This window comes from Amphiprion ocellaris, chromosome 7, assembly GCF_022539595.1.
Source record: "Amphiprion ocellaris isolate individual 3 ecotype Okinawa chromosome 7, ASM2253959v1, whole genome shotgun sequence".
NCBI lineage: Eukaryota > Metazoa > Chordata > Actinopteri > Pomacentridae > Amphiprion > Amphiprion ocellaris.
Genome location: NC_072772.1, coordinates 16,251,908 through 16,267,071, shown reverse-complemented (window position 1 = coordinate 16,267,071; position 15,164 = coordinate 16,251,908). Strand labels below are relative to the sequence as shown.

The 15,164-nt window shown below is 40.9% G+C and overlaps 1 protein-coding gene across 2 annotated transcripts in view; it reads left to right on the top strand.

Annotated features, from left to right (window-relative positions):
* The first annotated feature begins 1,062 nt into the window (after positions 1–1,062).
* Positions 1,063–15,164, top strand: part of ankrd13b (ankyrin repeat domain 13B) — a 60,649-nt gene continuing 46,547 nt past the window's right edge. The window contains exons 1-2 of one of the 2 annotated variants that reach the window (XM_035955205.2): positions 1,063–1,510; positions 7,601–7,693. In XM_035955205.2, the coding sequence (XP_035811098.2) occupies positions 1,403–1,510; positions 7,601–7,693 (201 nt within the window). In that variant the 5' untranslated portion in view covers positions 1,063–1,402. The remainder of the gene's footprint in view (positions 1,511–7,600; positions 7,694–15,164) is intronic. The other variant, XM_023285550.3, reaches the window with a different exon arrangement.

The window sequence follows — 15,164 nt, the reverse complement described above, 5'->3', positions numbered from 1 at the left end:
GATTAACATAGTGGAAAATATATTAAATTCTACTATTTTAATACCCAATTACAAAAATGTTGCTAGATGTGTATAAAATAAAGTGTTTAGACTTAATATTACGGCCTGTTATTTGGCTTTAAACAGAAATACCACAGCCAGGGTCGTTTTCTAACCTCATTATGAGCAATGTGAAATGCACATTTTTAATATATACATTTATAACGAGTTTTTAACTGTATAAATTGTTAAATATAAACACATGTTCAACATTTTTGTTGTGGTAATTACTAGTTTGTTTTTATTGGCATCTGTCACACACATTGTCCAAAAAAAAAAAAAAACACTTTCAACCAATAAAGCATACTAAATAGAAGCCAACACAAAGTTTTTTTTAGTAAAACTTAAGCAGTGCATATGACCAAAATACTGTAATGGACTGGTTCAGCCTATATTTAAGCTTTAAATGCCTAATTTTTTTCATTATGAAAAGCTTTAAAGGCTACTATTGTGTTTTTTGCAATCAATTGTACTGCTTTGGATTAGTTTCTGGTGCATATAGTTTTTTGTTGTTTTTTTTAAAGACTCTTTACACGCACATGCATAAAGCACCACTGGCTCTACTGCACTGTGCCTTTGAATTTTTCCAGGAATACACCCCTGACACAACTTAACATGCAAAATTTAAAAATCCTGGGTGCACCTATGCAGCACGCAACGAAATATAAAACTCCCTTGTGTCACAATTATTATTCAAAAACGAATGCCACGAACAACATAGTACATATTCACTGTGTACTATTCACTACACTAACAACAGTAAGCCTGGACTACTTTTTTCCACCTAGAAAAAGATGCATTCAAAGCTACAGATCACTGTAAGACCCTTGTATGGTGTCATGGCGCTTCCTTTTAAACATATATTTTTGTTCCATTTCTGCGGTTCTCTTTCATGATGCGTGTGTTTTATCACATCATCCCTGACAGCGGATTGGCTGAGTGTGCGCACATTTCATTGCAGCTTGTCAACGCATCTTTCTCAGTCACCACCGGATGGGAGGAGAGGAGGAGGAGGAGGATAGATGTGTTGGAGTAGGCAGGCGAGAAAGAAAGAGAGAGAGAGAGAGAGGCAAGGGGTTGGAGGAAACGGGTGGATAAGAAATAAAGGTGTAGCCTGTGATCCACTGAGACAATCAAGCGAGGGGGCTTTTCTTTCTATAAATGATTTCACGGGGCTTTCTGAGCAGAGCGAGTAGTGAATCATCCTCCCTTTGCGCCTGACGCGTAAGGTTGCCCCTGTACGCCTTTGGGCATCACCGCTCGATGAAGGATGATAGGCTTGATTCTATAGCGTGAATTCCCGACTAAAGTATTCTTGCAATCCACAGTGAAGACAGAGGAGGAGGCAAACTATGATCCGAGGATGATTTCTGCTAAGAAAACTCCGGAGAAGAGTCGTTATCCGATCCACTATTTGGTGTGGCACAACAAACACCGACAGCTGGAGAAGGAGCTGGCAACGAACGAGCAGGTGAGACAGAAAGGAGCGATCAAACACATCTCTGCTCTCAGACACAGGCCTGGGTCTTGATTACACGCGATTATTTATGTGTGTGCGTGGATCCGTAGCTGTAAATGCTGGTGGTGTGGATGTCATCCACGGACCACCTCATTAAGAGCCTGGTCAATAATAGCGCAGTTAATTGTTATCTGCTGGGTGGAGGGAGACACTTGTAGCCTGAACCATGTCGTGAGACTTGGATATTTTCTCACTGTCTCCCATTTTTAGCATTATTTTGTGACCCACACAGGCTTTTACATGTTGCGTGCTGCATAAGGTGTGTGAATTATCCACTCTGCCAGTCATTTTAAATTTGCATGGGAAGTTATTAGGAGTTTATTCCTGGAAAAATTCAAAGTGCATCCTGATGGTGTTGCAGTGTCTCTCTCTCTCTCTCTCTCTCTCTTTGTCACACACAAAGTGCGTGTGTTTGTGCCTGTGTGTAAGCAGCATTATTTGCTTCATCTACTCAAAAAAAAAAAATTGTGGGCTCTCCACCTTCCCACCAGTACCTAAAACATTTGTGAGTGGGTGAGACAATGCGGATACTGTAGCATGTGGGCGAACAGTTGCCAACCACCACAGTAAATACAGTAATAGAATCATTGAGGTGGTGTGTTACCTTGTGGGCTTCACATTTGATGTATGCAATAATCACAAGCATGGACGATTATTTCCTTGTGAAATTATCAGCTTAGGGTGAGGGACCAGATAATGTGATAAGAATACTATTATGTGCGTCTGAGAGAGTGAGAATCTAATGTAGGAGCATACATGCTTGTGAACAGAGAGGGGCTTTTTTGGAAGCACTTTCCATTATATAAGAAATGTGCTGCAGGTTAGCAACAGATTTTGAGTGCGTGCCTCATGCAGCGGGTCTCAAGACATCACATTTCTACACGTGTACACACACCTGCCCACACACTTGCCAACGCATACACACCCTTACCTTCCTGTGGTTATAAAATCATCATACAAGGAGCATTTTCTTTACACCGAAATGCACTGCAAGTAGAGGCAGGCATCGGTTGGTTGACCACAATCCCTACATTTACCGTTAAAGAAGGAGTGTGGTGGTGACATTTAACCTTTAACCATAATTACTACTGAGTAGTACATGGCACACCTCACAGTGAAGAGGCTTTGAGGACACACTTCTGGTGTTCAAGTCAGTGCTAGATAGTAGTGTGCTGTGTTTCATAGAAAGGGGAGATGTAAAAAAAATGTGAGACTAAAACCTTTCAAACCCTCATATAATTTTTAGACTCACGCTGGCTCAACATTTATTCAAAATGAGCAGATGACTCTTCACAGGTTGTTTGGTTTCATTAGATTTATATCTTTAATGCACATCTTTTACCAGTAGCTACACATGCAATGTCTCTTGAAAACGATGATTTAAAATGTCTTGACAAGCACTGGATGGATTGTAATAAAAAAAATTGAATGCAGAGCAGATGTTTTTCGTCTCCAGGGGATGAATCTTAATGGTTTTAGTGATTCCCTAACTTTCAGCATCACCCATTGGTCAACAGCTTTACTGTCCAATTCTTTAGCCAACATCAGGCTGCCTCCGGAACTTGTGACCAACATCCCGACTGCTTCATCTGTACTGGGAGATTGATGCCGATGTTTTGTTGACCTCTTAGGGGTTTACTAGATCATCTTTATCAACTCAGTCCCACAAAAGATCAGATATCCGTCATCAACGGGTCTGATGGCTGCAACATGCAATGATACATGCAACCTGAATGACACCCTTTTCTGGAAGTAACTCAGTAAGGAATTAACTCTATCAGGTAATTATCAAAGAAGCAGAATGTATGGTATTTACAATAAAGATCACAGATTAATTTATTATCACAACCTCTCTGTCCCTCTATGGTCATGAATTAAACCCCAAAAAATGATCATATCTGTGTATCAGAATTAAATATTTCTTGTTTTTTCTCCATGAAATTAGTGCTTAAAATGGTTTAGATGTAGCTCTAGAATACGTAGGTCTATAAAGTCCCTGCCTCTCTCTCTACCCACTCCGTCCGCTACCTGCTGCACCTCAAGCACATCAGCTCACCTACACCTAGGCTCAAACACTGTTAAATTGTGTTGTGCAGTGGCACAAGAATACTGATGCAGAAAGCCCCACCTTACAAGATGGCGGAATTGGTTCCTTGGCAAAAATGCTCAGCCATGTCACTGACTGTATATTTCACTCATGATGTGTCCTCCAGCATCTAAAAAACTAAATATGGACATGTTGTTAATAAGGTCAAAAACATGATTTTCACCAAAGAAGGTCTCTAAATGCAGAACTGCTAGCTTATTTTTTCCGTACCTTTTGACCTCTTTCCTCATGCCTTTCATTTAATACTTTACACATTGCTGTACAGTGGGTACAATTTCACATCTAGTTCTCTAAACTGAAATTTTGGCTGTGTTTGGTTTACACAGATATAGGCCCAATAAATTAGCCTTCACAGCCCTATAGTCATTTATTTTTCAGGAACCCTTGTGTCTATAAATATTTTATGATGTAAATTTTATTGACCTTCTACAGTGCATTTGAACCCAGAACCCTTAAGTCATACCTTAATCTTAATATTTTTATAAACTAAGCCAAATATAATGACTTGTAGGTATTTTATTTTCTGTACCATTTGAGATCAAATGTAAGTCTATAAACATCTCAGGCAACAAAGTGCAGATTACCGTTAATAAAACAGCATGGCCAGTCATCCCACTCCTGCTTGAGCATAACTTATTTTTATTGTAACTCTTAATGTGGTTCTAAAGGGTACGTCTCAGCCGGCTATCATTGCAGGCAAACGTCCTGTTTATATATTTTATAATGCTGTATGCCACAGTAGTAACAAACTGATGGAACCTGAACACTGTGTGAATCTAAATCTATGACGTTTCAAACAATGGTAAATCATACCATCTATTTCTTCTGTCTTCTTGCCCGAATTGGATTTCATAGATGACATAGTTTATTTACTTAAGTGTGGCTTTAAAACTGTTTAACGGTGTCAAAAAAAAGCTCCAACAAAATAGAAAAGGTGAAGAAAGTCAGCGAGCGTGACGTTTTCCATTTTTCAGAACAACCATTATTCCTGGCTCTTTTCACGCCAGCTCCAGGGGCATTCTCCTCCTGTAAACCTCAACTGTTAGATGACAGATGCAAGCAAGTTGTGAGGAGGCAGGCAGTGAAGTACAGCCAGATATGAAAGCTTACAGTATTTGTTTTCTTGTTCCCCTTGCATTTTTGATGAAATTCATATGGTTGTGTGCACATATCAGCTATGCCACTAATAAAATTCCCATCAAATCAGCAGCAGAACCTACAACTCATTCCATATACAGTTTGTTATGATGAACTCAGCCTCCTGGTTACATGTGATGCTGCTTAAACTAGGACAGCACACAAAGGACATACTCCAACTCTGACATACCTGTGAAACATACATATGCGATGCTGATGACAGGTGCCAAGAAGTATTTTGGATAACTGTGACACTCCCACGGCTCCGGTCGGTTCAACACATTTTGACAGCACAGAGATTTTTTTTTTTGTAGCTGCAAGCAAGTTATGGAAGTCGAATGCTTGAAAAGTAATGAATGAGTCATTTAAATGTAAAATGTTCATCTTTCTTGAGCTTCTAAAATGTCTGCTCAAGTGATTCAGGACAGCAGTATAACCTTGCCAAGTATGTCCAAAGCCTAGTTGGCCTGCCTGCTGTGCCTAACCAGGACACTGTGTGATATGCATTGGCCTAGACTTAGATTTCCATGCTCAGAATTGGAATACTGCTAACATAGAAATCAAGGTCACCAACCTATTTCTCACTGACCCACTGTGATGTTATCCAGCTAGGTCAACCAAATGAGAGAGAATATGGTGGAGCAGGAAAAAGTGGTGCTTTGGATAGAGAAAAAGATGAGACGATAAGGTAAAATGTTGTAGTTTATTAGCCGTATTTTGTATGCATTTTATGTGTGGCTGTTACTAGCAGCCACTAAGCTGCACATGGTCAAAACCTACATGATGTCCTGTTTATAGTAAACAGTATATTCTCAAGAAAAGTTGTTCAAAAAAATGTAAATTTGCAGAAACACTATCCAGTTATTTTTTCATAACCAGAGACAGAATTTGGCATGCACTGAGAGTTAAGTAAATGTAGTTCATGCAGATAATGACTCTACTGTGCTGTTCATTATAACTATTTCCAGCTTTTTCTGTATTTGTTTGAATGGGTAACAGAAGGATCATACCCTAACTTGGCAAAAGCACTGGAAAAACTGGAGTGAGTTTGTCATCCACTTCAAGTGGGAGTGAAGACAGAGGCGGATTCCTATTGTGAATGGCAATCAAACAAAAAGACAGGAGCAGAAGCAGGATATCAGAGAGACACGGGCATCAGCCTAACTTCAACGATATATCATTACAACCGTGCACTGTGATAGTTTCTATGATATCACATGAAAGGCATTAGAATGTCACATTATGACCATGCTGTTACAGCCCACATAACAAAGGCAGTATTGTGCAGATATTGCATAATAATGTTTATTCTCTGATGAATCCAGTTCCCACTCAGCTGTTGAAGAAGAATAATATAATATCACTGACCTCTGTGTTATACCTCATGAAAAAAAACAAAACAAAAAAAACAGCCATCTCCATTTCCAAGCTTTTTAGAGCCTGCCCAGCTTTTGGTGAAATTATGAGACTCATTTCATTTCACCATGTGCATGCATCAAATATCCGGCACTGTTTCTGATCACAGTCTTATTTACTTCCAATAATGCAGTGACTGGCTGGCGTGACACGAAGCCTCTGTCGGGCTGCGATTTAACCCCAAAAACGTATTCCTTTTGTATCAAATGTACTTAATTAGCCATTTGTTGTTGTTTTTTTGGGGGGTGGTGGCTTAATGCCAACTCATGCTTTCTGCATCTGCTTTCCGAATTTCGTCATTCACCCGAATCTGTGAGACGTTCACATGCAGCTCAAAATTTGTCACTGCATGGACATTTGTCAGGAAAAGAAGTGGTGCTTAAAACAAATGCTTTGTTTGAGAAGCGAGTGCACGAGGTGACTCTCCATCATCCCCGCCTGCATATTTCATCATTGACATTGACATGTACCTATTTTAGTATAAATAGAACCGCTCTCTGCTTTCAAAGTCTGCATTGGTCTGCCCACACGGACACGGAAAACATGAATTGGCCCTTAGATGTGACTGAACACCTTAGCTTCTTCGAGAATATGTGGCTCTGTGAAGTTCCTGCCTCTCTCTCCGCTCATCCCTCCCCATTCGCTGCAGCTTGAGCTCATCTTCATCTCTCCTCAAACACTGTTCCTCACTACACAATGGTAATTTGTAATATTGGAATGATTCAGCTGTATGTGTTCAGATTTGAAACTGACTTTGAAGAAGAATAATGATACAGAAAGCCTCATCCTGCCATTAGACAGGATTGGTTCTTTAGGTTTGTTATGTATTAAATCCTGAAAGTCTGAATCTGTGCATGTCACCGGTGCACTGTAGTTTCAGTGTGAAAATTCTCAGACATGGCACTCATTGTGTATTTCAGCCATCATGTCTTCCAGCATAGAACACCATATGCTGTGATAAAAAGGTTTTTAAAAAGAGTTGATTATCACAGGAAGGGATCTTTAACCCTTTGATGCACAACATGGGTCAAGAGATACCCATTTCCCATTGAATATGGGTCACTTTTGACTCATGTTGTGCATCAAGGGGTTAAATTCCTGTTTAGCACTTGTGATGTAAAAGTGTTCGACTCTCCAGTGTTTGCTGTATGTATCTATATGTTTGTGTGAGTGAGTGAGGGGCTGAAATGTTGCCACAGGGAAGCTCGAGGGGAGACGCAACATAGGAGTGGTTAAATGAGTCCCGCAGACACACAGCTGACCACAAAGAAAAGTAGAAATAAAAAGAAAATGATCAGAGAACCAGCAAAATAGAAAGAAAAGCGGGCGATAAAAGAGAGGATGAGAGACCCTGAGATTAGATTTTTTGCTGTTTTTACCAGCTTCGTGCTCCAGAGAGAACTGACAGAGGTGGAATAGGAAAAGCAAGGAGGCTACACTCACAGACTGAACCGAGGAGCGGAGGCACAAACAAGGTAATGACGGGAGTGAAGACAGAGTGTAGAGAGGTGGAGAGGAGGTGGGGAGGAAATAATGACAAACTCTGACCATGAACAGAGTCTGTCTGTGCTGCACACAGACATAAATGCACAGTGTAATTGACAAAGAACAGGGACATGTGAGGAGTGATGGTCTCTGTCAGGACAAAGGCAGGAAATGACAAAGACATTTCTCTACTGCTGTTTCTTGTCCTCTTCGTGTCTCGGAGTCTGACCCCAGATCTATTCCTCTCAGAGTATGGTTTCATTATGATGCCCTTGGCAAGGTGCTAATCAGCATTATAAAATCTTATGCTGGGTTGCCGGCTTGGGGGAACAGAGCTATAAATTAAGGTTCATGGGTTCATTGCCTCCGCTCTAAGTTGAATCCTTACACCAACAATCTGCTATGTGCTTGCACCTGTCCTCCAACATCTTCTCTTCTCTTCTCTTCTCTTCTCTTCTCTTCTCTTCTCTTCTCTTCTCTTCTCTTCTCTTCTCTTCTCTTCTCTTCTCTTCTCTTCTCTTCTCTTCTCTTCTCTTCTCTTCTCTTCTCTTCTCTTCTCCCCACTCTCCAGTTTTCCTGGTGCCTTCTGTCCCTCTTTTTCCGAACCATCTATCCATCAAATCCATCCCCACCCCTCTTACTTTCTCCCGAGTAATAAAATCCGAGTCCAAATTGCAGCACAGCAAAACCACAAAGTGATACTGCCAGGCCTGGGTTGGGTCAGATTTAGTTAAGTTGCTGAAAGCTTTTAACAGCGAGACACAGAAAGATACTCAGATTGATAGTAATACCGCTAATAAAACAAGCATTAGCAGTTATTGTTCATTTAAAAGCAGGACCTAGAATCTTTCCTGTCATCAATTTTGCTCTTCCTTTGACATCAAACTTTCCTGGCATCGTTTCTGTGGGCGGTTATGGTCACACTACTTGAACCAGAAGGGGAAGATACTGTGGTGCTTCTCTACTTTACTGGTCATGTGTCACCTTGAGAATTGGCAGAACATTCCCTCGTGTGAATATTTCAACCATGACTGCGTTGACTGTAGGTTTCATGCTCCGTTGTGTTAATCGTCGTTCATGTGGTTTTGCGGCCCAGCCAGTGCCTCGTAAGAGGTCATCATCGCCCAGCCAGGGCTCAGCATGGGTGCACATGTCCTGACCTCAACTGGGAACAACTTTGAGCAACTCCTGAGCCCTGTAATCACGCCTTCCACGTGGAGTAAACAGAGGAAGAGGAGCGTGAGGGACCGGATTCCTTTTAAATCTGATAATTTAATACGATTTTGTGGCAGTGACGTTCCACTTCTGCTCGTCAGTGCCTCGATGACTCGCCACCAAGAAATAAACCATGCAGAAAACATCTTGGGGATGTTGTCAGATTGTTGTGGCAGACATCACTATCTGATGGCAGTTGTGGCTCTCTGCCTGGTGAATTGCATTTAATTACCACGAATTCACACCCTGGAAAAAACTTGTGAGGAAAATAAAACTGGCTAGTCGGAGAGCCTCAGCTGCCTGCAGCCTCAACTGTGCCGCAATCTGCTGTGTGCTCACTGATGTGTCTGAGTACTATCATGAGTGTTCCTCCAAATGTGAGGCCGTGCTTTCCTCGTGGAAATAGGTGCCTTTTCTCATTAAGGTGTGCGGATTAGCAGCTGTCCCAGGTGGAAAGGTCAAATATCTCATGAGAGCAGTTGGTTACATCAGCTCCGTTGAGACTTGGGCTATTCCTGCTTATGCTGGGAAAGAGGGACTAGGAATGAGGCAAGCAGTGATTTCATGTCCCAGTCCACACCTGTGGTTAAAGCCCCGAGAGGACACCTTGAGATATCTGTGCAAGTTGCCTGCTAAAACTGCATCTAGTCTAGCCAGATGACATTATAACTCTGAAAACAGTGAGTGAATGCATAGATAGATAGATTCTGTTGTCCAAATAACCTCCTATCTTAGATTTGTTTTGATCTTTTTGGGCTGTTTTGTCAAAGGAAATCATGTAAGAAACTCTTCTTCATAAAGGCATTGGTAATTATTCAAGCTTACACTGAAAAAAAGAATTGTTGGATCAAGCTAAATTAATTGCCTCATTGAATGACATTTATCCTAAGTGAACAAATAGTATTAATGCCATTGGATTAAGGCAGATGTACTTAAAGCAGTTAATTCCACTCAGATAAACAGTTTGCATTGCTGGAGCTTAATTTGAAGGAAAGTCAGCTTGTAGTTTTCAATTTTTCTAGTTTCTAAATATTTGCTTTTCCCAAACATAAACCACAAAACTGGATTCTTGTAATTAGATTTACTGTGATGTGCTATTCTTTAGTCTCTAATCTGACTGAAAGAAAATATAGGTTAAGTCCTAGCAAAAAATGGATTATTATTGAATTACTGAAGTTTTGACGAAAATTCTGACACAACCTCGTTGTACTGACACTGAAATTCAAATACTACTTTAAAGGGACAAAGTGTCACTGAAAGTGGATAGAATCCACAAAAGTAAACCAGCATTCACCAAAGCAGAAAGAAAATTTGTGATTCAATAGAAACTGTACTTAACAGTTCAAATAGTGTACCTTTTGTGGTGTTTTGTTTGGGGTGGAGGGGCAGGGGGCACATTTTAGTTTAGCTGAGTCCCATCATCAAACTAGACAGTAAATATCCAAATCATTATTCTGGCATTTCGAAATTTATGAATTTGTGGTGCCATTTGCCCCTGCTGTATATAGTGAAATGCTAGTAATGCCGTTACCATCTGTTTTAGCATAACCAATGCACTTAAGCTTCTCAAGTGCAAATGAATGAAGGAATATAAACAAATAACAATCATTTATTTGTCTTAACCTGACCAATTTCTTGCAGGGCGATGCAAAATGTCTGAGATAAAATGACCCCTTTGATTTTATTGTCATCCCAAGGAAACTGCAGCTGTCTCTTGCCAGAGCACTGGGTTAACCTGAGATTTCTACATAATTCACATCCACACACACACACACACGCACAGAAGAAAAAAACGTGACAGCTGTGGCGTTTCATTCCAACGGGCAGCATTATGTGATTATGCATTTTTTTTATACTGCATGCACTGTCTGCCTCATTCAAACAAAAGATTTGTTCTGCCAGTGTGCCTGCACCTTATGCAATAAGTGCTCTCCTCTGTCGGCCTGCGTGCACATCTTTCCCTGTGTTTTGGTGAGGTCTTTCAGTTCAGTGCAACAAATAGGTGTCAGCCCCCTCAGATAACCATCAGAGGAGCTTTCTCTTGGCTTCTGCTGCGGTTCTGACGGGTCAATCAGCATCTCAGGTCATTTGTGTTTTCTGTGTCTTCTTGTCCGTCTGCTAGATCTATCTGTAGAGATCGGGGCTGACAGTAAACAAAGTGCAGTGAAACAGAGGAACATTAAATATGCTGGAATGTAGGTCAGCGTTTTCGCTTGGTGACTTGGTTTTATTTCCACAGTTTGAATTTGCAGTCCCTGAATGCACCTGCAGCGGCGGGAATGAATCGGCTGCGTGTCTTAAGATGAGTGTGATGGGTGGGTGGGGTGGGGGGAGTCACCATTTGTCCTGCTTACCCTGTCATCTGTGACACAGGCTACGTACCGTCCTTTTATTTTGGAAGCAGCGTCACAATGAAAATGGATCAGGGTTTCGTGGCAGTCTAGTATTTGTCAAAGTGTCCACTGGATGGATAATCACAGAGGCGAGAGGGGAGGCAGGGGGAGGAAAAGTTATTTTTACACTCCCCCTTCCCATCGCCACCCTCTGCTCCTATGCGCCCCATGCACAAACATTTTGGGAAAGCTGCTCTATGCGAATAAGCACAATTGCGTGTGTGTGTGCATGTGTGTGTGTGTGTGGTGTTTGTATGAAAGATTGATGTTGGCCTAAGTACCTGCCAAGCCACATCAGGCCAGGCACACATGGAGCGAGGGAGAGAGGGGGAGAGAAAAAGGGAGGGAGGGTGAGTTAGAGAAGGAGCAGATGCCACAGATAGAGATGCCTATCAATAATGCAACCTCCACTGAGCTCACTATTGAGGAGGGCCAGGAACAAATGAAACTGAGGGAGGGAGCGAGGATAGCATTAAAAAAAAAAAAAGAAGCACAGTTTGATTATAAAGAGCAGCTGCAGGTTGAGGAGAGACAGAACCGAGAAAGAGGAAGCAAACATAGAGGCGAAAGAGTTGATGAAGCAAAGGGTTACACTGTGAAGGTGATGACAAAAAGTAAAATAGGGCAAGGACAGAAAAAGTACAAGCGAAGGCCTTAAAGAAGAAGACACATAAGGATAGAAAGAAGACAAATGGAAGCAAGAAAGTGAAAGCATGAATGTACTGCTTCCATTAGGTCAAAATTTTATGCAAACACATGCAGAGCTGCCACAGTGGGGAAAAAAATTCTCACATCTCATGAATGCAAAATTTTCTTCTTAAAACAAGGAACTATATGTCATCTTAATAAGACATTTTTTTTTCTTAAAATGAAACAGTTTGGCATGATGTTGATGTTGATACTTTGCCCATTTTTAGAAGGAGATCACAAGTTCAGAAAGCACACAGATGGAATAATGCAACATTACAGTCTTTTATTTTTCCGGCTGAACAACAGATAAAAAATTACTCTGTAGTGCCTGCACACTACACTCTCATTTATATTCCTTTGCCAAGGCAAAAGGTTAGACTGTGGCTCTAAAGGGAAGAAAGACTTGATTATTTCATGCAAATGCTGACACTCTCCCATTTATTCAGCAGCAAAAAAAGTTTAATTACATAATTAATCTGTCTGATATGGGTTATGGTTAAATGAGGTTATTTGCTTGCATTGCACTGCATTTCATCAATACAGCTCTTCATGTCTGTACTGTAAATACATCACTGAAACCAGCAGTGAGTTAGCGTATCACAGAGTGGGAAGAGGAGGGAATAGCTAGTCTGGTTCTGTTCAGAGTTGGTAGCTGGAGTTTGGTGCCTTTAGATGGAAGCGGGTTAGATGTTTCCAGCTGTTTTGTAACAGCTCTGTAAGGCAGATGAAGCAAAAATGAAGACAACAGGTAAACTGACAACTTTAAAGACAGTTTAAGTTTTTAAGAAATTAGTTTCAGACAAGCGTCAGTACCTAAACAGGTGAGAAATGGATGGCAAACAAATCCAGAGGAGCATGGTGGAGATCAGGAGAGCAGTTATCTATCAGGCATGCACAACAGAAGGCTGGACAAGACAATAGTCAGACAATAAGTGAGTGAAGTGGTCGGTATAAAGATGGGGGAGCGAGTGAGGAAAATGAGGCAGCTGAGTGGGCGGGGAAGATCAGGTGGTTATTATAATGCAGGAGACGGTGGCTGGATGTGCAAACCTGAGAGTTAGAGCTTGTGGCCAGAAAAAAAGGGCAAACAAGGCAAAAATGAGGTCATGAACTCAGGCTGTGGCTGAATAATCATGTTTTGCTTGTGAAGATTCCTAACTTGGTTACATGACGTTTAAGTACTTTAGTGACAGCTGGTCGAATTCAGTGAATACTAAGGAGAGGTCCATAGGCTACACTGGTCTATCAATTACAAAGGGAAAGACGAGAACACCATCCCACTGTTGTTGTTGTTTTTTTTTTGCAGCATTTAAAACCACACAAAGAGGACCCACATCACCAACATGCACATCCTGCCTCATGAATTCTGCTTCAGATCCATCTTTGACCTAATGACATTTTTCATCAAGGTCAAGGGGAAGTGTTTTGGAAAAGGCATAAGCTGTAGTTTTTTTTTTTTGGCTATTCAATCACAACCTGTATCACAAGTAGATTTGTGGCAGTCTTTATGCTAATCAGCTGCTGACTCTTGTTTTCTATTTAAGCCTCAAGACATGCAATCAATTTTTCCTCATCTAATTCAGAAAAACTGAAATATTTCCTAAAATTTCAAAGTTTTCCCTCAACTTTACAGTACATTTTAAAGCAAACATTTGCTAATTAACAGAATCCTACACCACATATCAGATGTAAAGTGCAGTTTTATCAGTTGCTTTAATAGTTATTGGATTCCGTTATAATTTAAAAAAAACATTTATCTCAATTTAAATATTTCATTATTTCAGCAAAAGCAGAACACCTTTTTATTTTTTGTCAATTAGGCCTCTATTTCTAAACTCATTTCAATACATATTCCGACATTAATTCCATTTAGCTGATTCACTCTCAGGGTCCTCTTCAATGCAGCAAAACCACAGGTGTTACATTAAATGTGACTGCATTCATTCAGGCTAGTTCCAGGGTCCACACTGTGCATGCTGGCTTGCTGTAATGGCTTATAGGGAAACAAATGATAAAAAAAATTTGTTTCACCTTTGCTTTTCCTGCCATGGTAAGTCAAAATGTCTGCTGTGCAAAAGGCATTTCATTGCATGTTGCCTCACTGTCACAGCTTGTTGAGGCACTGAGAAAAATGTATTGGTTACATCTTATCTTTATGTGGCAAGGGAAAATGTGAGCATGATTTAGTCTCCGTGTAGTAAACAAGTTCCCTACTGTCTATCTGTCTGCAACTCAGTTGTTTTAGTGATTTCCAATTGTGAAACCATAAATTGTGCAGTTAAAAAAAAAAAAAGTTAATTTAGTCAGAAATAGTCTACTTTACGCAGTGTGACACATCGTTCATCACCACAATATGCCCACTATCGTGATTTCACTGTAGAATGAGAACCAGGAGATGAGTAGGGATGATGTAATATGAATACTGTAACTACAGTCAAACAAGTCAAACAAGCAACAGAGACTGACCTGTATATGTCTGAGTGTGTGTGTGTGTGTGTGTGTGTGTGTGTGTGTGTGTGTGTGTGTGTGTGCATGCCTGCGTGCGTGTGTGTGTGTGTGTGTGCGTGTGTGTGTGTAGACAGTGCATGGCCATTTAGTCGTAAACAGCTATTTCCTCATGAGAGTTCCCGTTTTGTAAATGGGGGAAGGGGAAGTGTTCTTCATCATTATTTGACTCAGTGTGTGTGTGTGTGTGTGTGTGTGTGTGTGTGTGTGTGTGTGTGTGTGTGTGTAGGTGTGTGTATTGTATATGTGTGTGTGTTTTGTTTTCCAGCTGAGCATTGTTCACATGTGAATGAGTAAGTATGTCAGTATGTCTGCAGGTCAGCATGTTGTGGTGGGAGGACGTTAGCTCTGAGTGGACTTAAGTGGTACTACTGTGTGTGTGTGTGTGTGTGTGTGTGTGTGTGTGTGTGTGTATGTGTCGCTGATGTCACTGAGTTGGAGTTAAGCCCATTGAAATGCTCAGTCCACACGTCGCTTTGTGTCACCAACGCTTGCCCAAATATGACCTCCCTCCACTTTTCTTTGCTACCAGTAAAGTTTGTGCTGTCGTTTATCTAGAAATCACAGTCACGATCCTCCCCCCGACACACACACACACCTTTACCAACTGTTTCTGATACAAATTGGACCAAATGAACCACGGCAAATCACAGAAGCC